The 26,421-nt window shown below is 41.1% G+C and overlaps 1 protein-coding gene across 4 annotated transcripts in view; it reads left to right on the top strand.

Moving 5' to 3' along the window:
* Window positions 1-25,035, top strand: part of BMF (Bcl2 modifying factor) — a 39,083-nt gene extending 14,048 nt beyond the window's left edge. For 2 of the 4 annotated variants that reach the window (XM_072115275.1, XM_072115277.1), the window contains exons 2-4: window positions 4,930-5,231; window positions 7,986-8,140; window positions 21,480-25,035. In XM_072115275.1, coding sequence (XP_071971376.1) covers window positions 4,930-5,231; window positions 7,986-8,140; window positions 21,480-21,578 — 556 coding nt within the window. In that variant the 3' untranslated portion in view covers window positions 21,579-25,035. The remainder of the gene's footprint in view (window positions 1-4,929; window positions 5,232-7,985; window positions 8,141-21,479) is intronic. The other 2 variants (XM_072115276.1, XM_072115278.1) reach the window with 1 other exon arrangement.
* Window positions 25,036-26,421: the final 1,386 nt, after the last annotated feature.

Below are 26,421 nucleotides of genomic sequence, written 5' to 3'. Positions count from 1 at the left end.
CAATTCTATATAACATAACCAAGGTAGCTCGCCATTCTGGCTAACGGAAAATCCTCTTTTACAACACTTACTGCTAATCTGAATTTTGCCGAAACAAACTTTCTTCTTTGAAGAGCACCCCGTGTAGTCTCTCTTACGAAAAACACATCAACCATCAGATAGCGATCTCCAGCTCACTTCCTCTTGTCACCGATGTATGTGTATAGGACCGGTCATGTGAGGAGAAACACAGGCCTGTAGCAAGACACAGATCAGAGCGCTGGTATGTTACAACCTTATTACTAGGTCTGTGTATGTAGTATTATATATGTACATACACAAGGACATCGCCCTCTGTAAGAAGTGGTGGGAGACAGAGGTTATTGTTCATTTTGAAGTCTCTCTGTAAGTTATAATACTTTCTAGTAACTTATATATATAGTTGGTATTACCGGTTTTACATTGAAGATGTACGTTTAAGTTAGTAATATTTATTTGCATTGTCAACATCACAGCATTAGCAAAAAATCTGTATTCATGATTTTGCAAAAGTGATATAACAAAGTGATATGATAGATAGATTTGCCCATAAACCTGGATGTAGAAGTCACATCTAAACTTCGTTCCATAATTTGTTATATTAGGGAAGTTGTCTGCTAGTGAACTCACATCTTCATCTCGTGATTTATCATATCCTAACTTATTGAGGGGATCTTCTGGCTTGCCTATTTGTAAAATAATTGTAATCAACTGAAATTTTTCATTCCAAGTTTGCATGCTAAATCCAATCCAGGTGTATGGTAGGGGTCTGACCACTTGGACTCCCACCAATCATGTAGGACTTCCACTGATAATGTAGGACTCCATAGAGTCTTGTAGGACTCCAAAAGATTATGTAGGACTCCAACTCATCATTTAGGACTCCAAACGATCATGTAGGACTCCAAACGATCATGTAGGACTCCCACTGATCATGTAGGACTCAAAACGGTCATGTAGGACTCCCACTGATAATGTAGGACTCCATACTGTCTTGTAGGACTCCAAAAGATTATGTAGGACTCCCACTCATTATGTAGGACTCCAAACGAACATGTAGGACTCCAAACGATCATGTAGGACTCCCACTGATCATGTAGGACTCAAAACGGTCATGTAGGACTCCCACTGATAATGTAGGACTCCATACTGTCTTGTAGGACTCCAAAAGAATATGTAGGACTCCCACTCATTATGTAGGACTCCAAACGAACATGTAGGACTCCAAACGATCATGTAGGACTCCCACTGATCATGTAGGACTCAAAACGGTCATGTAGAACTCCCACTGATCATGTAGGGTTCCAAATGTTTATTTAGGACTCCCATCAATCATGTAAGGCCCCAGGGATCACGTAGAACTCCAAATGATCATGTAGTACTCCCAATAATCATGTAGTTCTCTTAACAATCATGTAGGAATCCTACTGATCATGTAAGAGTCCCACTGATCACGTAGGACTCCCTCCAATCATGTAGGGTTCCCACTGATCATGTAGGACTCCCACTGATCATGTGGGACTCCAAATGGTCACGTAGGACTCCAAATGTTTATGTAAGACTCCCAAAAAATAAGTAAGGCTCCAACTGATCACGTAGAACTCCAAAAGATCATGTCAGACTACCAACAATCATGTAGGACTCCCAATTTTCACGTAGGGCTCCCTCCAATCATGTAGGCATCCCACTTATCATGTAGGTCTCCCACTGATCATGTAGGACTTCAAATGGTCATGTAGAACTTTCAATGCTCATGTAGGACTTCAAATATTTATGTAGGACTCCCACTGATCACATAGAACTTCAAGCGATCACGTAGAACTCCAAACAATCACATAAGACTGCCGACGATCATGTTGGGCTCTTAACAATCATGTAGGACTCCCACTGATCATCTAGGACTCTTTAACATTCATGTAGGACTCCCACTGATCATGTAGGACTCCCAATGATCATGTAGGACTCTAAATGATCATGTGGGACTCCTAACTATCGTGTAGGACTCCCAAACATCATGCAGCACTTAAACCAATCATGCAAAAGTCCAGATTCCTGAAGAAATATTTAAATCACTGGATCACCCTGATCCCAAGCTGTTTCTTCAAACAATAACACCTGTATAGGAAGCAGATCCTATGCGAAACACACTGTGCGTGGTAATATTTAGTTACCATGCTATATATTTAGTGGAGAACCTTAGAATGTCCGGTAGAGGTACATGGGACCCCATCCGACCCCTCATTTTCATTATCTGTGGGGGTCTCATCACGGACCTTGTGGATAGGGCCTAACTTGTTTTCATGGGAAAACCCCTTTAAATGTCATGCAATAAAATAAAGTATTCCAGCACTTGGAATTTAGGTTTATCCATGTTTCGGACCAAATTGTTCTTTGAGAACACGCTATAACAGTCACTTTGGGGTAAACATTTTAAAATGTCTTATAATCTTGTAGTTCCCACACAATGACCACTAAGACTACAGTAGTAATAAGCTGTTACTACCTGTTCTGTAGTGATCACTTTGCAGCAGTCACTTGATGATGATGATTAATAATAATAATAATAATAAAGCTTTATTTAAAAAGCAGCATCATCATAGTCTGCAGTGTTATGCAGATCATGGGGTACATATACAAATAAAACAAGACATCACAAAGCAATAACATAATAAGATGCGTGAGGGCCCTGCTCCCCAGAGCTTACAATCTATACTTATCAACACATGGACGATTACAGTGACTCTTAGGATTTACCATAGGTGCGGATCAAGCATTTATTGAATTCACAGATACTTTCCTATAGGCATAAATGAATATGTCCTGTCCGTTTTATACTGTAACTTAAAATATATCAAGAAAAATGCATTTTTACAGCGCGATTTTTTCTTTCTTTAGTTTTTGTAATGTTGGCATGAACAAAGCAAATATAAAACACTATATATCCTATGGGACACATTGACATAGTAGTAAGCACTGAGCTTAGGACTTCCCCCTTTCCTTATCAGCAAAAGTGGAGAGCTGCCAAAAAGAGAGTATTTTGCTCTGGTGGATTTGGCAGTCGTCCAGTCATATGACAGGGCGCTTTGTAACCCTAGATTTCTACTAAAGGGAAACAAATTTTTTTTTCCTTTTTACAATAAAACGGGGACAGTGTCCATAGGTAGGGCTACATAACATGACATGGTATGCCAAGTTTTAGGAGTGCCCATGCACCATAAACTTGTTCCACGCCTTTGAACAAACTTTATTTATATGAATTATATTATAGTTAATAATATTAAAAGTCTTAAAATAATAATAAATCTTTATATTTATATAGCACAATCATATTCTGCAGCACTTTACAGATCAGGAGGTACATATACAAATAAAATAAGACATTACAGAGTAATAATAGGTTTATATGAAACAATTCAATGCTCACAAGAGCTTACAATGGTTGAGTAAGTAGCTGTAATGCTGCTGTTTGGGAACAGACAATTAGATGGAAAAGGAAAGTACAGATATGTACTATGAACCATAAAGATACACCATGCCAGCTGTCCCTACCTAATTGCCTATCCTATCTTGAAAGTAGGTGACAACTGGTCGACGCAGAAAAATGGTTGTGTAAATATAGACCAAAACCAAAAGGACAATGCAGTACAGAATCAAGAGACAAACTGCTAGATTTCTAGCAAGCGCTGGGGAGTGGGGAAGCAATCCTCTTATGAGATATCAAAGCCTTGGTTCAGTGAGTCATTGAACTGTTAATAATAATAATTCTTTATTTATATAGCGCACACAGATTACGCAGCGCTGCACAGGGCTTACCATATCGGTCCCTGTCCCCAATGGGGCTCACAATCTAATCAACCTACCCGTATGTTTTAAAGTGTGGGAGGAAACCGGACGACCCAGAGGAAACCCACGCAAACACGGAGAGAACATACAAACTCTTTGTTCCCCTGATATCCAGATAAACCAGGGGAGGAATTTGAGTGTAGAAGACATCTTTCTATCACAACTAGCTTAACTGTCTGCAGCCCAGAACAAAGTCAACAGGAGGCAGATGTGTGTGGTGGAAATCAATTAAGACACACAGGTGTAGAATAAGGCAGTGTTCAGACTAGTGCAGGATAGAATGCAAATTAAGTACAAAATCATAGTCAGCAGCACTTTATATAGTCTATAGTTTCAGTAATAACCCAGTGTGTGTACTTGGAGAAATGCTGTTTTCCTGAATGTCTCTGAGCCCCTCCCCTCTCCATAGACCTCTAAGTATCTATCCCTATCTAAAACCTCATTGGGCTTTTGGCTATCGTGCTTAGAAGAGATTTCGGATTGATATAGATAATAGTAAAGAAGAAAGTTGCTGAGAGACAAAGTGATGAAAGTAGCACGTGTCATGATAAGATATGTTACAAAGCTTGTACTACTGATTTATGCAAGGTTTGACAAAAAGTTGCTGACCATGGCTATACACATGAGGCAGATTGTGACCAAAATATATCAGTCGAAATCCAATGCCTCAACTGTTTTTTCCTACATATCTACTGTAGGGAGAATCCCATACAAATAAGATGGTTGGACGAAACTAGTAGTAGTGTGAATTGCCAACCAGCGCGGGTCACATCCATCTGTTAAATTGTGGGGACTAATGGGGTCAAATTCTACGACCCTTTGATGTATATACCCCATTCACTCTGTTTTCAGATAACTTGTACACCAGTCTCTATATTGTGCAATATTGTGCAATACAATTTTTAATAATGTTTACCCAGACATTCATGTCCCCCGGGTTATCTGTTGTTACCAGAACTCCTGGAGTTTTTACAATCTTCTCCTTGATCTTGTCCTAGGTTGGTGTTCCTGTGCCTATGTTATAGCATTCTGTGTGACATAGTAACTCATACATCTTCATTCCTCCAGCAGGATGGAGCCTAATATATTCTTGAGTCCGGATGAATTGGATGATGATGTGTTTTATCCAGATGATTTTGACTTCTCCAGGGAGCCTTTAAGTTCATCAACGTCAATGTTCACCCAGAGTCCCCCGTACAGCTGTCGCCTGGGCCGCTTCCAGCTCTTCTCTGTGTCTCACTGCTGCGGCCCAGGGTGCAGGATCACAGAGTGCAAAGACAAAGCTACCCAGACCTTGGAGCCGTCATCTCTACATGGGGATATCATGTTACCATGTGGTGTGTCCGAATCGCCACAGAGACTGTTCTATGGTAAGAAGCAGTGTTATCTTGGTTATGTTCTCTTAAAGGGGTTTCCTATAACATTTGTTGTTACATTTTTGCTCAGTTCCGGATTTTTTGGTGGTTCTACTCAGTGATAGATGCCTCTCTGTAGCTAAGGGACACTATGTACAATCAACACAGCTCCTCCTGCTCTATAACATTCTGCTAGCAGATAGGACACTATGTTCAATCTGCTATGATTTTCCTACTCTTAAACATGCTGCCTGCACTATGTAAAAACTGCTCAGCTACTGTTGCTCTATAACATGCTGCTTGCAGATTGGAAACTATGTACAATCAGCTCAACTCCTCCTGCTCCACAACATGCTTCCTGCAGATAGGACACTATGTGCAATCTGCTCAACTCCTCATGCTCTATAACATGTTGCCTGCAGATAGGACACTATGTAAAAACTGCTCAGCTCCTGTTGCTCTATAACATGCCGCTTGCAGATACGACACTATGTACAATCTGCTCAGCTCCTCGTGCTCTATAACATGTTGCCTGCAGATAGGACACTATGTACGATCTGCTCAGCTCCTCCTGCTCTATAACATGCTGCCTGCAGATAGGACACTATGTACAATCTACTCAGGCTCCTCCTGCTGTATAACATGATGCCTACAGATAGGACACTATGTACAATCTGCTAAGCTCCTCCTGCTCTATAGCAGACTGTTTACAGATATGACATTGTGTACAATCTGCTCAGCTCCTCCTGCTCTATAACAAGCTGCATGAAGATAGGACACTATGAGAAATCTGTTCGGCACTTATTGCTTTATGATACAAAGGGGAGGATTTATCACAGCTAGTACACCTAAAAACAGGAGTACAAGCTGTGATTTTAATGCAATTCCTGGGAATTGCAACTATTCCAACCTTGGGGCCAGTTGGGCAAGGAGGGGGCGGTGCCAGGCCATGCAGTGGACACTAGCTATATTCTGCACCAGGTTTGGGCATAGGCTAGGGCCCAGTTCTGCGCCAGGTTGGACATATCATAGAAGTTAGCCGGACGCATAGTGCACCCCTGAATACTGGATATCTATCAGGGGCCGAAGCCTCCTGTTAGATCTGGTGGGTGCTAGGGTGGGGTTTGGGTCATATGCTGGGACATGATATACCAGTGTATAATACTTCCCCCCCCCCCCCCCAATGTATCCAGATTGGACAGTTTTCCCCCCTGTTCACCACTAGAGTCTCATTTCCCATAGCAGCCTCTTATGCTACCGTTTTGGTGTATATTCATTATGTTTTTTTTCATAAATTTAATTACACAATCACAAGGGAACTTCCTGCTTCATGATCATAAAATTCCATTCTTACATTTAATGTTATTTGCTTCTTAAACAGGAAACTAAGATAAATCTGACGACCTTAACCTCTAACCTGATAGAGAGCAACCACCAAGTTGACAATCAGGAAAATTGTAGATGAAGTGATGTTTACTGCATTAATGTTGTGTTTTGCCTCTGTCATAAATGCCTTATTGTATTGCTATAGACTTTGAGTAATTTGTCTGACTATAAATTACAGAAACTTGTCTGTAAAATTATCACTGGCAGGAAAACAAGAGAGAAATGGAAAATAATCTGCTTCTTATTAGAGACAATGGCTCGGTGCCAGGATAAGTGCTAGCTATAGCTCTACTAGTATGTAGAGGAATTTGTTGCCCACATGCGTACAAGTGAGTGTAGCCCTGTGTGAGATACACAATATATGGAAGCCACGGACTGGGGGCTTAGTTTTCCCATCCAGTAGTAAATAAATAGACCGATATCTCATGTGAGGGACTGTAGAGGATTGGCGGTTGGGGCGGTAGCCTTCATCCATGAAATCCTTGTACATCTGTTCTTGCTCTCTATACACATGTACACAAGAGCCATTTCAGGACCTTTGACGGTCCTCCAAGGACCCTGAAATCGCAGATAGAAAACACACAGAAGGAACGCGTCCTCCATTCCCCAATAAGCCGATTCTAGAACCAGATGTAGGAAGTGATTCCAGACTTGTAGGGGTTATAATAGTCATACAGCCCAGTGCCCATGGCAGTCTTATGATATGGGGGACTCACTTTGACCGATCAGGAGCCGTTTTCCTCTGTGCGTTAGAAGAAGTTCCATCAATAGTCCAAGGTTTTACCGGGAAAAAGAAAAATCATTCATGTTCCGAAAAATCTGAATATATTATTTTAAGTCTTTACAATCTTTAGAAACTTTCAACAATACAACCCTTGTACATTGGGCCATTGTTACATGTTTGTTAGGTCTGGCAGGAAAACTGTCATGTTTTTGATGAATAATCTTTGTTGTATTTATGATTTTGCCAAGTTAAAGAAAATATTTTCTACTTTTACCATTCCACTTTTTTTATGCTGCTCAAATAAAAAAAAATTAACTCAATAAAAAGAGATTTGAAAAGTTAAAGAAAATGTGACCTTAGCCGTCAGATATTACCATATATAATCGAGTATAAGCCTAGTTTTTCAGCACAAAGAAATGTGCTGAAAACCCAAAATCGGCTTATACTCGAGTAAAAAAAATGGGATTTACCAGGTTTTTGTGGTAAAATTAGAGACCTCGGCTTATACTTGGGTCGGCTTATACTCGAGCATATACGGAAGGTTGGAAAGTTGTAAACATCACAAAACCTGATTGTAACGCAACCATTTACATTATCATTAGCTGGGACTTTTATATTGATACTTTAATGACTTTAATAGTATTTTTTCTTTGTTATAGGCAATGCAGGATATCTCCTTCACCAATCTACAAACTTTACCTTGAGATTTGGAAACAGGACGAGTCATCTAAGACAGGAGCAGAGTGCTGAGCGCCGAATCGCTCGAAAGTTACAGTGTATCGGGGATCAGTTCCACAGAGTTCACCTACAGAGGGTAATATCACGCGTTTCCTGAACATAGTTTTCATGGGGTAGAAGAGTTACCAATGTACACAGGAATATAAATGCTCAACTGGCTTATTAAGATCTATGAAAATAGTGTGATAGCACCTTCTAGTCAACTTCATAAAATTGTCCACATGATCCTTTCAAATCATTGCAGAATACAGGGAGTCCTCGGGTTACGTACTGGATAGGTTCTTTAGGTTTGTTCTTAAGTTTATTTTGTATGTAAGTCGGAGCTGTATATTTTATTATTGCAACTCCAGATAAAAAAAAACATTTTGACCCTGTGACAATTGGATTTTCAAAATTTTTTGCTATCATCAGCGGCATAACTTGAGGGGGTGCAGAGGTTGCGATCGCACCCGGGCCCAAGAGGTTTAGGGGGCCCTTATTGTGTCACTTTCCCATATGAGAAGACTATTACTATGAACCATACATTATAGTCGGGGGCCTGGCACAGACTTTGCACTGGGGCCCCTCAGCTTCTAGTTACGCCACTGGCTATCATGTCAATAAAACCTCATTACAGACACCTTACAGCTGATCATTGCAGCCTGGAACTAAAGTAAAATCTAGAGAGCTTCGCCAGAGGTGCCAATGGGCAGAGAGGTCAGTCAGTAACTAGGTGTGGTCTGTAAGTTGGGTGTCCTTAAGTCGCGGACCGCCTGTAATGACATCAGACATAGATAGATGCAATATTCACTACAGGCAGTCTGCAGGTTACGTACAAGATAGGTTCCATAGATTTGTTCTTAAGTTGAATTTGTATGTAAGTCGAAACTGTATATTTTATCATTGTAACTCCAGACAAAATTTTCTTTTGCCCCAGTAACAATTGGAGTTTAGAAATTTTTTGCTGTAATGGGACCACGGATTATCCAAAAAACTTCATTACAGACACCTTACAGCTGATCATTGCAGCCTGGGACTATAGTAAATCATCCAGAGACTTCACCAGGGGTCACAGTGGGCAGAGGCGGTTGTCTGTAACTAGGGGTTGTCTGTAAGCCGGGTGTCCTTAAGTAGGGGACCATCTGTATATTAAAAAAGAATTTAAATGCCTCTTGTAGTATTCGTGTCCAGAGGTTTCAAAAACAACTGTGGCAAACAGGTACATGAAAAACATAGACATGTGGTGTACATAGACCTAGACCTAAACACTGGTAGTAGTATGTGGCGCACTGTAGAGCTTTGTGCCACTGCCACAAGTCAGTTCTGAAATCTCTCATCTGCTCCATATGCCAGGGTCAACTATAATTACAAGTAGTTTTATAAACCAAATAGACATATCCGAAAAATATAGTCATTTGGACCAATGTAATCTTCTGGACATGTTTAGCATGCAATACAGGCAGTCATTGAGTTAGAGCCATATGTGAGAGCTCGAAACACGTAGGTCCACCTACAATCCACACTGCTTTGGATATGTTCTGTTTTAATCTGATGGATCAATAAAGGAACGTGTATTTTATTTTTTTTCTGAAGATTTCAGAAGATTTTTTCATTTTTCCTAGACTGGACTGTATAGTTGAGCTTCCCTGCCTCGTTGATTTTATTTTAGGGATGAGAAGGAATGATTAAAAGTCTTTTTTAGAGCAATCCTGCAATGTTTGCCATACATAAAAACGTGATTTGGAAACTTGGGATTTGCTGCATAAAGTACTGCTTGGGGTTCTGGTGGGCTAGCGAAGGGGACAGGTTCACTTTAAACATATTTCACAAATCTTAGTGACATGAGCCCAAGTACACAAGTACTATGTTGGAACAGTTTGGGGAAGACCCTTTCCTTTTCCGTCTATGCCTCAGTGTACAAAGCGAGTCCCGGAAAGACATGTTGTGACAAGTCTGGTGTGGAGGAAAATAGCTTGAGTGGCTTCACAAAGTCCAGAACTCAACCACATAAAACACCTTTGGGATGAATTGAAACAACAACCTTCTCTTCCAACACCAGTGTCTGACCTCACAAAAGCTCTTTTAGCTGAATGGGCACAAATTTTTCAAACATCCTCCAAAATCATGTGGAGAGCCTTGCAAGAAAAGAGAAAGCTGTCATAATAACACAAAACACAACTCCATATTAGCTCCCATGGTATTGAAAGTGAACAGCAAGAAGCTCATGGCAATTGGCTACAAATGTTCAGCTATAAAGGGTAGAATATGTAAATACCCAACACCATAGCATGACGAGCCTATTGCTTGTGCAGAGTTATGCATTGTGGGTCCTTCAGACAGCTGCCAAAATCGGTCATTAACTTTACAGTCTTGGACAACCCAAAATAACATTTCTCTGCAAAGTTGACATCACGTGTTTACAGTATATGTTATGTAACATCGTTCACATGTGGTTTTTATTGCTGATTTGCAGTTGATTTTTTACATCTATACATTGTAGAGTAAACTTTAACAAACCCACAGCATTTTTACCCTGTTTGGATGTAGCCTAAAGTGGTTACCCAGCAAAGAAATGTACCTAGCTGCTTCTGTCAGCCCCACTCCATTCAATGCAGTCATGTGTTGGGAAGAAAATAAAAGGTACACCCCCCCATTCTAGGGATCAACAAGAGTGTTTTAATGGTGGGACCCCTAGTAATGAGATTTGTATTATCTATTTTGTAGATACATGTGATAAATTTCCTTTTCAGTTGAGTGTCAGAGACCTGAAGCGACTCTGTTGCCTTCAAAACATCATGAGCAAAAAAGTAGATCCTAAAACCAAAAAGACCTCCATGCTCTAGAATCATGATGATATGTGGCACGGAACCTGAGGTCATATCAGAAAGTTCCTACACAAAAGTTATACTTATGGGTTGTTAAGAGGGCAAGATGGAAAGACATGAGTCAAGAACCCTTGACATTGCTGAATTTTGACCATATTCATTCTTCTCGTTAGCGTGAATCTTCTGGTTACACAAGTTGCGCTCCTCTATGAAACCTCTATGAACACCACTGCGCACCAAAAGCAGACACTCAATTGTAAAGAGAAGGGGACAAGAGGTATTTCATGAGTGTTCATACCATAACTGACCCCACTCAAGTTATATACTTTACTTAATTCAAAAATCAAAGAAGTCGTAGAACCGGTTTTCCAAAAAATATCTCATTGCACAATATTTAAGCATTAGTGAATGCCAGAAAAATAAGGTTCCAATACCAGAGAATGGAACATGTCCAATTATAAATTGGAGAGGAGGAAAACCAAGAATCTTCTTAGCAAAGCTTTCGCTATCTATAAGCTCATGAAAGTTATAAATCCCCCTTATAAATTACCGGTAGATATTTGTAGGTTTCATGTTCAGTTTTATGAAGGCCACGTAATCCAAAATTCAACTCCAAAATGGACCTACAAATATGTTTTTTAAGCCAAAGTACTTATAAAAACATATTTAGAACATAAAAATAATACTATACAGTCCCAGGACCTCATCATTTTGAGGGAAGCCATGTTTATAATGGCCAGATAAAAATGTAGAATAGTAACCCAACAGATGGACATGTTGGTCCAAGGGTAACCACCGTTAGTTGGTCCCATCTCATGACCCTGACGAGACTCATAATCTAAATTCCAAATTGACCTACCAGTATGTTTTAGGAGAACGAGAAGAAACTAGAGAACGTGGAGAAAGCCAATGCAAATTAAAGAGAACATATTAACCTACTGTAACTAAACTCTGCCCACAGTTTTGAAGATGACCTGTGAACCAACATGCTAATCAATTGGGCTCCTATTCTAGATTTTCATCTTGGCCTTGGCTTCCTTCAGAGTTGCTAGAAGATTTCGGTGGGTTGTTCAAGCATTGAGTAGCCATATTGTTATACTATATGTATATTCTGCTCTCTCATGTCAGCAGACAGATCCATCATATGAACCCAAGCCTGAAGCCATCTGACACCTGTTATGGGTTCAGCTAAGCATCACGTATGATGTCATTTCTCGTCATGTTGTTTACCTGCTTTCAGCCTTGCTTGAGTGATTAATCCTTGCACCTGCTCGTGAACTTTTGACTGAACCTGTCCTTGCTTCTGGCTAGTTATTCTATATCTTGACTCATTGTATCTACTGTCACTACTGTCTAGGCGTCTAGTACTTCATTAGAAACTCCTCGGGGCAGATAAGTAAACACTAATGGCACCTACTTTCTGCAGATTGGAATATCTTTCTATTGGTATGGGGCAGGTTGGAAAACAACACAAATTTTACACAATTAAGGACATAAAGGCACGAACCATCTGCCAACCAGAGTGTTTTGGCCTTAGATGACCACAAAGTTTGAAGCAGTTTTGGTCATGTAAGGATTAAGTGTCTCATTTGTTGAGCTACTTTTTGAAAGTAAAAATATCATATGTTATAAGAACAAAAAATTGTGTTAATGTGACGATCTAGAAAGTTATTCCGACTTCCATAATAGGGGTTGGTAAGGAATTGTTCCTACTATGGGCCAATTTGTATCGCCCTTGGGGGTTTTCCTATGGAAGAACATTGGTTGGACTTTTTTTTCAATTTTATGTACTATGAACATGACATTTTGCAAAAGCATTACTAAACCAAAGTTATGGACTGCATTGACAGCAACAAGACACCCATGGCTAAAGATAAGGAACACCCTGGTGTGTCCTTGTGTGGTTTTTGTGAACTTATCTTCCATCTGTGGTTCGGAATTGTCTCAATTGCAGACATAGATGTCTTCAGTCTGTTCCTCCTTATACGACCTTTCCTCGATAAGGGACCATACTACCTTCTCTGGTTGATGGCTCCAATTCTTTTATAACCCTTTTTTACCTTGCTGGTGTCCTACCTGCCACTGAGATTACTAAAAGGGTTTAGTAATCTTCCTGGCAGGTAGGGCACCACTAAGGTAAGGAAAGGGGTATAAAAGAGTTGGGGTCATTAACTCTACTGCTCCAGAGAAGGTAGTATGGTCCATTATCAAGAAAAGGTCGTATAAGGAGTGACAGACTGAAGACATCTCAATAAAATGGTTTTAGTAATCTTTTTGGCAGGTTGGACACCAGCAAGGTAAGGAAAGGTAAAAGTATAAAAGAATTAGGGTCATCCACCCTACTGCTCCAGAGAAGCAAATATGGTCCCTTATAGAGAGAACTTTTAAACTTGTGCCTATACCTAGGTCCTAAAGGTATAGGTACACGTTTAAAAAGTATTATCTTTACATATTATAGGGGATAAGTAAGTATTAGGGGCAGTAGCAGATTATAATATATGTAGTTTGGGCGGCAGCCCAGGGCCCAAGTCTTTAAAGGGGCCATTGACCACTCACAATGTTGGATATGGCTTGTAGAGGTAATAAAGTAAAGGACTTCTAATTCTGAAATCCTCATAAAGGTATACCAGGCTCTTAACATACACGTATACATGAACCTTTCCAGGACCTTTGCAGACAGTAAGTGCCAGTAAAAGTTTAGACAGTAAATGTCAAACTTTAAAAACATTTTTACAGGTCCCAGGGCTCATGGCAGTCTTAATCCAGCCCTGATTGGGGGTCTGATCCTTAGGACTTTCTATGGATAGGGGAACTTGACACTTTTAATTAAAACCCCATAAAGGTACAAATAAAAGGATAACATGGGAATAAAAGGAAGAAGTTGAACAATGTAAGGATAATGGTGATGAAGTGTGGTGACAGTATTATATACTGGTTTTATGGTTCATTTTATACAATTTTGTATGCCTGGACAGTGTTTTGTTTTTGTCTCTATCTACCAGTCTAGCAACTTTTTTAAAAGGGTTGTACCGGGTGAGTGACAGAGGAGGGCCGAGGGGGGGGCCGGGTGGTGGGGGAGGACGAGGCATTGCGTGAGGGAGACAACGGGCAGCAGGGCTGTGTGTGTTTTGTGGCTGCAGTCCCCTCCCTGTTTATATCGCTGTCTATATTTAGCTTCTGAGTCATGAGATCCTTCACTACCCGGCATGCACCTCCAGCACCTGACTTACTTGCCTTTTTATGCAATTCCAGCAGGCTGAATTAAAGATGCCCTGAGGACATTGAATTGGTTTCATTGCCTCTTTTTGTATTGAGTTGAACTTTTCGTGCTTAGTCTCTTATGTAAACACTTGCAGCGCATCAAGACGGTTACAAAGATTGGGAGGAGAAGACGAGGAAACACAAACACTGCTGTCTGCAATGGCTGAACTTTTTAGTTGTTTTTTTGGAATTTGAGGGGTTTGTGTGCTGTAAAAAGGTCTTTAGTTGTAAATTGTACTTCACTGCTAGATCTCTGCTTGCTTCCAATGAACAGAAACTATATTTAGCGTTTGAAACCACAGCTGCTATAATAAGTGTTGGCCAGGCATAGGCAGGGGTGGATTAAGCCTGCCATGGGCCCCGGGCTGTATGTATATTATAGGCCCTACAAGTCTGGAGTCACTTCCTACATATGGTGCTAGAATCAGCTTCTTGGGGAATGGAGGATGAATCCCTTCTGTCTACTTTCAATCTGCAGTTACAGGACCTTTGGAGGACCTTCAAAGGTCCTGAAATGGCCCTTGTGTACATGTGTATTGAGATTTGGAATATATGTATAAGGATTTCATGGGTCCTTCTCAGTATAAAATTTTGGTGTTGGCTTTGGGTGGTTATGGGCCCCCTAAGAAGGCTTGGACCACTGGACTGCCAATATGTACAACTTGCATGGGTTTAGAAAGTGTTCAGCTAGCAGTTATCTTATGTGTATGACCCATGTGTAGTACAAATGAATAAGATGCCCATATCTCTAGGTCACTATGGCAACTATGTAAAAAAAAGAATGATAATCTAGCCTCTGCAGTTAATTTACATATTACTAAAATAATGTTTTTTAACAAGTTAGGTTGGGTTCCGGGATTATTAATTTACAGATTAGGGCAGACACAAGGAATCTACCATGACCGTAGATTCCTCATGGTAGGTTTCCTTTAAGGAGAAACTAGAGGTGCCCATTTACTGCCTGTCCAAGAGAGCCGCAGTCACCTGTGAGAGGGTTCCAAAAGTCCCCAGAGTACAACCTAAGAAGGAAAGTGCTTGGTCTTGCAACACAATTTAAATGTTAAATCCCGCGCTCAGTCCGAATACGTCTGATCGTCCGACGGCCCGTCCCCCGATTTCTGTTGTGTGAAAGCTACCACTGATGAGCCAAAATCTGATTGTGTGCGACACAATCCCCTTCTAAATGTCTGTCCCGGCGGCACGATCCCCACAAAGTCACAAAACCCGACGGAAATGCGGCCGCGGGACCCTTAGTAAATAAGCCCCAATATAATATATTCTGGCTATGAAGCATTGGGCTCCATCATGCATTGTATCTTTTTTCACAGGCCTGTATCAAACTCTTTTGTGAGACTGGTACAGGGAACAACCGAATTCGGAGACAGGGTGACATGTAATATTATTAGTATTGTGGAAAAAGTATACTTATATGCTATTAGAATACTATATATAGTGAATTTAGGCTAAAGCTATACTAATGTTCTTTCTTCATCACCATAGAATTCCATGTTGCAACAAAAAAAAAAGGGTACATTATTTTGTGCAGCGCATTTTAACCCTTGAATTTCTGCCACATATGTATTAGTACATTTTGAGCATAACCTGAACTATACTGCAAAAGTTTTGCTTGGAAATGGTGTCAATATTTTCTGTTTACAAGGATAAAATACAAAATCTCACGTGTTCTCTCATTGCATAACATAAGTCTAGGAAGTCTTGCCTAACGCTTTATCCGGGTGCTGGGTAACCTGGCGGATATCCTGTCTGGTATGAGCATGACATTGCATGTTTATGCTTTGACCTTTGTTAATTTCCAAATAACTATCACAAAAAACAACAAGTGATTTACATAATAACAGAGTAGTATTCTTAAAGGGGCTTTCCAGTTATACTCGATAACCACGGCGGGGGTAAGTAAAAAAAGAAAAACAGAAAATGTACTTACCTCATCCTACTACCTCAACAGAAAATTTGCTTAATCCTTTGACGCCGGTGCACTTTTCCATTTTTGCTTTTATGTTATTTGCTCCCCTCCTTCCAAAAGCCAGAACTATGTTATTTTTAAGACTTATGAGGGCTTGTTTTCTTTGTTCTGCATAACAATTTGGACTTACTAGTGGTACCATTTATTATTCTGTGCAACTTGCTGGAAGCAGGGTAATACGGGGAATACCAGGGAATACGGTGAAATTGCCAAAATACACATTGGGGCACATTTACTAAGGGTCCGAACACCGCATTTTTGTCGGGTTTCCCGACTTTTTACCGTTTTGCCCTGTATTGCCCTGGGTTTTTGGCGCGCGTGATCGGATTGTGGTGCATCAGTGTCGGCTTGCATGCGACACAAATCAGGGGCGTGGACGTAGGACTACCCGACTGATTTAGACAAACCAGCGGAATTTATAAAACGAAATCGTGTCGCAAGATCAGCACTTACATGCACCGGGGAGAAGAAGGTGAACTCCACCGGACCTCAGTGGGGGAAGCGATGGATGCAGGAAATCGGGCGCACAAGCTATGTGAATCGCGGAAGATCCAAATCCTCGTCGGACAACACACAGCGGGGATCGCGATGGGACGGGTATGTAAATGTGCCCCATTAGCTTTATTGAGTGAGCGATCTTAAATTGTAATACCATCTGTGATGTAAGTGAAGTGACTGCTCAAAACCCCTACAGAATTTTAAGATGTCACATAGAAAGCGCAGAATAAAGTACTTTTATATAACAAATAAATAATTACATGTAATTTTTTCAGGCGACACCTTCACTACTAAAACAACAGCACTTTGATGGTCCACAGACCTCCTAATGCCCACTTTAGACAATGAAGAAATCAAGCAATAATCATAATATTTATATAATAATTCTTCACTCTTCTGCTATTTATGGCTAACACCGTAAAATCTACACTTCTAGCACTTCAGACAATCACTGTGATAGAGGAGGGGTCAGTTCTATAGAAAAATAGAGCAGACATACGTTACTGTAGTAGAGTAATTCAACATGACATGATTGTAATTTATAGTATTGTGTGTAAGTATTAAACAGTAAAGTACATAAAGACACTGTATTATCAAGGTGACGCTGGGGCGGGGGATGGTTATGTTTTTATACTGCTTTTGCTGGCTCAGCATTGTGGTTTCGGTTAAAGATTAACCCGGTGACCTGCACAGTGTAAAATCACTTACAGATGGAGCCCTGCTCACCCTCCAGACTGGGATTTTCAGAAAAGTCTCCAGCTGCAGATCTGAGATATTCCTTGATTTATCTAATAGTAGAGTGTTTTTACTGCAGGCTACTCGGCTTAGTGCTGACAAGATGTAAAAGTTGAAAATTCAGATGATAGAAACTTCAAACTTCGACTATAGCAATATGGCGGAGTCAGGCCTATCCACATAGACAAGCCGTACTTTAGCCGCTTCATATGTGCTATTCACCTAATCCCATATGGGGCCTAGGACTTGGTTGGAGGAGCCTATTTGTTTAGCTCTGTATGGAAAACAGACTTGTAGCTCATAGTTTATTATGATTGTTGGAGTCTTGAGAATATAGTAAAAGTATTCTCCATGGGTTGTGCTCACCACCGGACAACTAATTTACATGTAAACAGCTGCTTTCCGCTCTATGCCAAGATGCCTCCTCATCTGTTATGAGACCTGACATTGCTTCTTTGGGAGCAAGTGATTTATGGTAGGGGTCGGAGCTAGAATAACTAAAGTCTATCAGAACTTTATGAGCGGCCCACCGGTAATCTGCCCCTGTGTAGACTGATAGTCCAGGTCTGTATAGCATAGAGAGAAGTGATGGTGAATCTTTAATAGGCCAAATGCCCAAACTGCAGCCCAAAGCTCCCTTAATTATCATAACGTGCCGGCACGTCAATTTAATCAGCAATTTATTGCTCCCTACTTTTCCAAAGCCTTCAATCGTACTGGCGTTTTAAGGATACATTTGGATTATTATTGTAGCTTCCCTCCAGGGTTCCGTTGAACAGGAAGAATCATGGGGCAGGATTGCTAATGATAATCCAGCCCTGTCCACAACTCCTTGCTCCTCTGGTAGACCCAGGAAGTGTTGCTTTACAATACTACTGAAGAGAATACATCCTGGGCTACCCAGGACTGCAGGAGGAGGCCATGAGTCAATCAAACTGGCAAACCTGGCAAACTCTGTGCTGGGGTGCTGGTCCGGGTGCCCACAGAGATGGTTCTATGCCATAGGAATCACTGGCATTGACCTTGCATGGTGGCACATGGAGTATCTAGAATAGGTATGTGCTCTACCACTGAACCACTACAGAGCACTTGATAAACATCCCTGTAATATGTAATATCTAATTATACTGAATTCATACAGAATATGTCAGGAATTACAGACTTATAGCAGCATATAGTTATACAGTCTCCATATAAAAGCAAATCAGAGTCACAGAAACAGCTAATACAGAGATTTGTACAATCCCAACCATCGCTGATGTAGCATCACAGCTTCCCCTATGTACAAGATCATATGGGCATAGATCCCCAAGTGCCCTATGTCAATGGGGTGGTGGTGGCCTGAGTACCACTGCCCCATTCACATCTAAGTTTTTGTGATTGCTGAGGGTCCCCTTGGTCCCACCCCCCACAATGAATCATAAAACCTCTTTTCGATGAGTCAGCAATCTTGGTGGTTACCAAGTTTTACAAGAGTTAATAAGCTTAATCAGTGGCGGACTGGGATACCTTGGGCCTAACAGAAAAATCTGTTCTTGGGGCCCACCACAGCTATAAGTTTGTTACATAATCTATTAATATAATCATATAAATATATAGGATAGTTGAGATGCTCCATGCTAAATATATGTATAAATTACATAGAGGGTACCTTGTCTAGCACTACTTATGCAGGGCCTGGGGGCCCACCGGTGGATCCACCTGTTCACCTGTGGGCCAGTCCGAGCCTGAGCTTAATAGTTACTTCAGTCCTAAAAGACGCAACCAGCTCAGGGAATAATGATGTTTATTATATCTATTACGGTATTTTGGATAAGAGAATATTTGGCTTTTGTTCTACAATGCAATTTCCTAAACTCACATAGATTTAGAGTAGAGTGGGATGACACAAGACTATTACTATATGGTGTTTCCTATTAATAGACATAAGGTTGTGGAGGCCTAACCTATACTTTTAGTAGAACACATTTCCTATTGTTTTCTGTAGATGCATAAAGATAATTCACACAGGGAAGATTTGTTGTAGAAATATGTTTGTCACTAAAACAACCGCATTCAGACATATAAAACTAAATTTCAGTCACATAAATTTATGCAACAAATCTCATGGACAACTCAAATGTCCAGTAGATGTGGCTCCCACATTTTTGGATCCTCCAAGATGTGACTTGTGAATTTGTAAAAATTGTTATGTCTCATCTTCAGATGTCCTTGCTTTCTGAACACATTGGAACAATGTGGAGTCTATGTGGGGCATTTATCAATTGTGGTGCAGGGAAGCGCTGGAAACGTGCTACATTTTTCAGTGTGATTTAAGTTTGTGGCGCAAGCGATTAATGATTTGGTGCATAAACCAAAAGTTTAAGAACTGTCCCCCCATTCATGAAGGTGAAATAGAACTCCCTAGTCAAGATATTAGCTGCTCGATTTGAGGGCCAACAATTGTGCCACAAAACCAGTCGGAAAAACAGAACAAGTCGTGAGTGACGGAAAACCACCAAAATCGTGGTGCTGACACTTCATAAATAAGGCACAAGGGGCGCAGCAATGGGGGATAAGTTCTGCCAGTTTTCATTTTCAAAGGCGATGATAAATTACCACCTATGTGTCATAAATAAAGGGCATTCAGGGTGCATTCATACATTGCATTTGTTAACACTTTCTAAATTTTACAGTGTAAACAACAACTTAAAGGGGTTTTCCCACAAACAAAAGTTAGGCCCTATCCATTGCTGATCAGTGGGGGTTTCAGTGCTGAGACCCCCACAGATCATAAAAACAAGGGGTCCGATGGGGTCTCAAGTACCTCCGTCGGACCCCTCATTGCTCCGTCAGACTAATGGAGCAGACGGCCGCGCATGACCGTTCTGCTCCATTAATCTCTATGGAGCTGACGGAAATTGCCAAACACCGCGCTCCCCAATCTCCCTCAGGTCCATAGATTAATGGAGCAGAACGGTCATGCGCAGCCTTCTGCTCCATTACTCTCACAGAGACCCCTGTCGGACTCCTCGTTTTCATGATCTTTAGGGGTCTCGGGATAGGGCCTAACTTTTGTTCGTGGGAAACCCCTTTAACAACATATTAACATTACAGTAATATAATGTTAACGTAAACATGATGTTAAGAAAATGTAAATATGATATTGATACAATGTAAACACAATGTAAAAGCAACATGTAAAAGGGTCTAAAGGGTGTTGTTAGTAAAATCTATATTCAGAGTTGTTAGTAAAACACTGGGGTTGCAAATGGTGTGGCTCTGACCAATGAGGGGGGGGGGGGGGGGGGTTGGAAATCTATGTCTCCTGGTTCTAGCCTTGGACAATTCCCCAGATTGTAGCCATGTTTTATCCCCAGCTTGTGGCCCTAGCTGGATACCCAAACTCTGGCCCCCAGGATTCCAGCCAGATAGTAGAGTAGTCAGAAGGAGACATGAGTCATTAGGGCCAAATCCTGAAGAGGAAAAGATGAAAAAGTCATAAATTCAATACCAGGAACATAAATGGAAGGGCAATGTAAAAGGTAAAATCAATGGAGAGTTGAATCATTGTAGGGAGAGATGTGTAAACCAATTGGAGGGATACCCAAATCTGCACAAACAGCTAGAAATAAACCAGTAGCTCACAACATGCGGCTCCGGCCAATATAAATGTCTTGTTATAAAGAGAATAAGCCAGCCAGGGTCCTGGGGCTCGCCCCCTTGGTAATGGAGTCTGTGTTCTACTTACCACCTGGGAATACAACATTTTGGAATATAAATGTCTTGTTCTATTTCGTGAAATGTTGATAAGCATCAGAAGCCCAATTCTGGAGGTCTACTTGAAGAAGGTTTTTATACAGGATTTAATCAATTGTATTACACACAGTGGAACCTCTTTGAGATGACCATTGTCAGGACTTTGGAGGAGATCTTGAAGTGATCACTTTTTGAGGTTAATGTTGAGGCCTCAAAATCTGTTCCAAAATCCTCCATTTGACCTTCGCCCAAAATAGAATAATGAGATGCCAATATGCATTACAGAACGTGGAGCTGAAAATCTGTGATAGGTTTCTTGTTTCGTCTCGATAAGGGGTGGTCTTCACCCAAGATTTTTCTATATTTACTCTAACTCCTACTCCTTCACCTTGCAGATTCAGCAAAACAGAAATCAAATCTGGTTCCAGATATTGTTCTTCTTTCGTAACTTGATGACATATCGTGAGAGGAACAGGGTTGACTTCCGGAGGTGAATAAGATCCGCGAGTCAAGATCTACTCTGCAATGGCATCACTGGACGATTCTGTGTTGGTTACAGAAGAAGATGTTCCAGCATCATCAGGGATTTCTGGTCAAACACTGTTGGAACTACAACTTGTGTTGACGTTTGCGGGCTGCATTATGGGTCACTGAACTAAGCTGGCGTATTTTGTTTCTGCAGGTGAGCCCTGAAGGTTTTACACAACCAAAACCTAAATCTATACGAGGAGAGAGTTTTTATCTACTCAGCAGGTACAGAGGAGAAGCAAAGAACACATTTCAGGACCTACCTCCGGAGATCTACACACTTATCAAACGTTCAAATGAGTGGAACACAGGTAGAGCCGAAATAATATGCGTTATCTGATGTTTTTATGGAGAATAAGGAACAAAAGAAGAGAATGAAGTGTAAATATTATTGGTTTTATATCTTTTACATCTTCCGATATCAGATACATAGATATATTTTGGGTAAGTTCATAAAGTGTAAGTAATGTCTATAAACTCTAAGCGTAGGAAGAGGCTGAAACGTTTATGATCTCCACAATAATTTATTAGAAGCCAAAACTTGTGGAACTATAAAAAGGAGACCCAAGGTTTACTTTATCCTTCATTCTTAAAGGGGTTTTCCCACGAAGACAAGTTAGGCCCTATCCACGGGATAAGCCCTAACTTGTTGACAATGCTGAGACCCCAACAGATCGCAAAAACTAGGGGTCTGACCGACCCCTCATCGCTCCATAAGAGTAATGGAGCAGACGGCCGTGCATGACCATTCTGTTCCATTAATCTCTATGGAGCTGACGGAAATTGCCGGCCGTTTGCTCCATTAGTCTGAGTAGCGGTGAGGGGTCCGAGATCTGAGCACTGAGACCCCCACTGATCAGCAAGTTAGGCCCTATCCCGTGGATAGGGCCTAACTTGTCTTTGTGGGAAAAGCTCTTTAAAGGAGTTGTCCACGAAAACATGGCTTCTTCCTTCTAAAGAAAATGTTTTGCCTGCTACCGGGTTTGCGTCTGGTATGATAATGGAGCTGACTTGCAATACCAGACCTCACCTAAGGAGAGATGTGGCGCTTTTTTTTTCTTTAGTAAGAAGAAGACAGCCATGTTTTTGTAACCCCTTGACAAACCCTGCAGGGCTAAGTGAATGTGTGCAAGATCATTCTACCATTGGATCATATTGGGGGGAAAGTAGCAAGCTCCAGGTGATGAGGATTGAAGGCATATGGGGGGGAGCGATCTCGTTAAAAGACCCTGTTTATATTATGTACATCATTGGTACGTGGATATTAGATAAATTGCTCACTTTATTGGTGAGAGAAGTTATACGATTATGTCAATAATAAGTTGACTTGGAATTATATTGTTTGATGTTGATGGAAATCTACCATCACAATCCATCCTGATAAACCAGGGACATTACTCATAGATCCAGGCACTGTGACTGTGGTCATCTTCTTATATTTGTTATCCATGGTCTCCTTCCTAAAATTAAACTTTTACAATTATGCTAATGAGCCAGAGGGGCTCTGGTAACACCCCCAGAGCCCACCCAGCTCATTATCATCATTTTAAAAGTTAAAGCTTCACAGGCTGTTACACTGTATTCCCCTCCTCCCTGCTCCTTCAGCACTTCATAAGCTATTACACTATGCAGGAGGACTTTTCTCCTTCTACTCTGTGAGATTACAGAGAGAAGGGGGAAGCTCTATTGCATAGTGTAACCGCCTGTAAAGATGCAGCATGGAGGGAATATGGCAACACTCCCCAAAGCATCATTTTAAGATTTCAGAAGGAAGGAGGCCATGGATAGCAAATATTACAAGATTACCATATATCAAAAGTATGAATACTCATTTCACATATCCCTTGCTACACCTAAGGCAAAATATCTCAGGTCAACTACCAGTCTTTGTTTAGCCAGTTCCTGTAGCATATGACGGACCAACACCACTAAGACCTATGATGAGTGGGGTCATTGCTGGGGTCTACTAGACTGAAAAGTGTCAGCAAGGGGGAAGCAGGGGAGTGGTATGATGCGTTTGTTATCTTATATGATTGTAAACCCTTTCCAGAAAAAAAAATACTGAAAATTCTTAGAATTGATGTTAGAAGCACGTTTAAAGAGTTTCCATGATGAAATATAGGGGAATAAAACATGATTGCAATTTTTTGTGCCGGTTTGTTCACGAATGACCCATCACTACTCCTAAAACTACCTCCCCCTCCCCTCTTCCTGTGATGTGCATTGAACAGGCAGGGGATGGTGTGGAGGAGAGGAAGAAAGTATGAGCCATATAATGTGAAATAAAGTTTTACAAAGTACTGAAATGATTCAGAATGCTGACAAAGGCATTTTTAAAATCAGCATAGCAGAGGCTATTCTGTCACTAGCTAAAAATGCAATTTCTGGTGAAAGATCCCTTTAAATCCTGAAATCAATGAAATGAGCTCAGAATTCAGATTAATCAATGGAGGAAAAGCAAAAAGCTGGAGTAATCGCAAACCCCTGTCTGATAAATTAAACCATTCTGCAACCTGCTATATACTAGAATACAATCTGCAATATGCAGACGTCAAGCACAGAAGGGGAACAATTCTTATTATAATACAATGTATTCAGAATATATGTGATACATGGTGTAGCAATTGAGAAACAAGACAACTTTACATTGATGTATCTATGGTTGAGTCTTCCAAGAATGTTATATACAGAGCACACAGTGTGACTACAAGAGCAGCGTCATCCTGTCAACGTCTTTGGCAGCTGAAGCCGAGACTCTGATTATCACAGTTCTGGTTTCGGAAACCACCGGAATCCATTTGTGATTGACAGGAGAAGCTGCTGCCATCACTTTCCCCACCAGCATTTGTAGAATTACATCCCAAAGCATTTGTCAGCTTTCAACAAACCTTGCAGAAATCGTTGGTCCAGGGTGTAACATTGTTTCTGCTCACAATGTGACCTACAATCTTCATTTTCTGGATGTTCCCTTCTCTACAGTTTGTATCTGTGTTTTGCATTCCTCTTAGAACTGTAGGGTGCTGACTTAGCTGCTGTGACTCACCTCCTTCCCATCTGTATAGAGCTTCCATGTCCATACCTCCCAACCATCCCAGATCCAGCGGAACAGTCCCGGTTTTTGAGCTCTGTCCCGCATTCATGTCGTAACATCAACTGATAATGCAGAGAGCCGATAGCTTCCTGCACTATCCCTGTGCCTCTGCTACTGCTACTGTAGCAGAGCCGGCAGGCACGATGTCATGATATCATCTTCCTGCAGGCTATAGTGCTACCTACAGCAGAAGGAGAGAGGAGATGCTGTGGGGGAACAGGGAAAGGTGAGTATCTGTTATCTGATTATTATTTTACTGTGGGTAACAATATGAAGGGGAGGGGTTCAAATAAGAAGCGGGGCAGCTATGGGGGTCAGAATAAGAGAGGGAGCTGCCGAGGGGTCAAAATAAGAGGGGCACTTATGGGGGGTTAAAAAAGGGGGAAATGTTGAGGGTCAAAATGAGAGGGGAAGCTGCTTGGGGTTTCACAAAAAGGGGAAGCTATTGGAATGTCACAATAAGAGGGGGGGCTGCTGGGTGGGCACAATAAGAGAGGGAGATGATGGGGGGTCACAATAAGAGAGGGAGATGATGGGGGGTCACAATAAGAGGGGGAGCTGCTGGGAGGGGCAGAAAAGGGGAAACTGCTGGAGGACTTTAATATGAGGGGGAGCTTGGGGCCCAATGTTAGAAGGGTACAATGTGACAGTGAGTTGAGGGGACACAATGTTAGGGGGTGATAGAGGCAACTTAGTGGAAAATTAGACAGTGTGGAGGTGGTGTAAGGGGCAGAGCAAAAGACATGGCTGAGGGCAAAGTTGGGAGGTATGGATTAATCCGATACCTCAGCGAGCTTCTCTCCTTCTTGCTAGCAAGCTGGAATTTAGCAGATACTGAAAAACAGATGGGAAAGGAAGGAGGATGCTGATAAGAGTCATGTAAGTGGAGAAGGAAGCACGTACCACTGAAAGATGTACTACAAAGTTTCTTAATATCACCTGGACTATTAATTTATTCAAGGTTTATTGAAGGTTGGCCATTTCATGTAGTACATAGATTTTTAAGGTCCACATATGTATCTGTTTGGTAACTCAGCTGCAATTTAACCGTAATTAAAGCAAAAATTATAAATTTATAAAGCCATAAGGCTGGAACATATAAAGAGGTCCTTTGTTGGAGAATCTCTGTGTACCAAAGAATTTCTAATAGACAATCCACTATCCCATATGTACAGGGTATTTGTAAAATATATTGCTTATATGTTCTTTTGTTTCATAAGAGAACTTGTCCCGTATTGAAGGGATTGTCCCACAAACCATGTTAGGCCCTATCCATAGGAGGGTCTCAGTGCTGAGACCCTCACAGATCATGAAAACAAGGAAGGATCCAGCAATTTCCGTCAGCTCCTTTGAGATGTATGGAGCTGAACGGTCATGCGCGGCTGTCTGCTCCATTACTCTCCGGGAGCGACGAGAGGTCCGACTGAGGTACCTGGAACCCAATCAAACCCCTCATTCTAATGATTTGTCACGAGACCCCCACCGATCAGCAAGTTACTGTGGATAGAGCCTAACTTGGTTCATGGGGCAATCCCTTTAAGTTGCCCATGATCATTATGTCTATTGTACCAAGTTTATAAGGTACGACTAATCAAAGCCATCAAAATCCATGAAAATTCTTAACAGGCATTGATGGAATCCGAATGTGGAGGTTCAAAGACTTGTACCAAATGACAACCATTGACTGAGTTTTTTTACCACCACTGCAGTCTAACCCA

Source organism: Engystomops pustulosus, chromosome 7 (assembly GCF_040894005.1).
Source record: "Engystomops pustulosus chromosome 7, aEngPut4.maternal, whole genome shotgun sequence".
Lineage (NCBI taxonomy): Eukaryota > Metazoa > Chordata > Amphibia > Anura > Leptodactylidae > Engystomops > Engystomops pustulosus.
The sequence above is the reverse complement of the archived record's forward strand: the minus strand, read 5'-3'. Positions and strand labels throughout refer to the sequence as shown.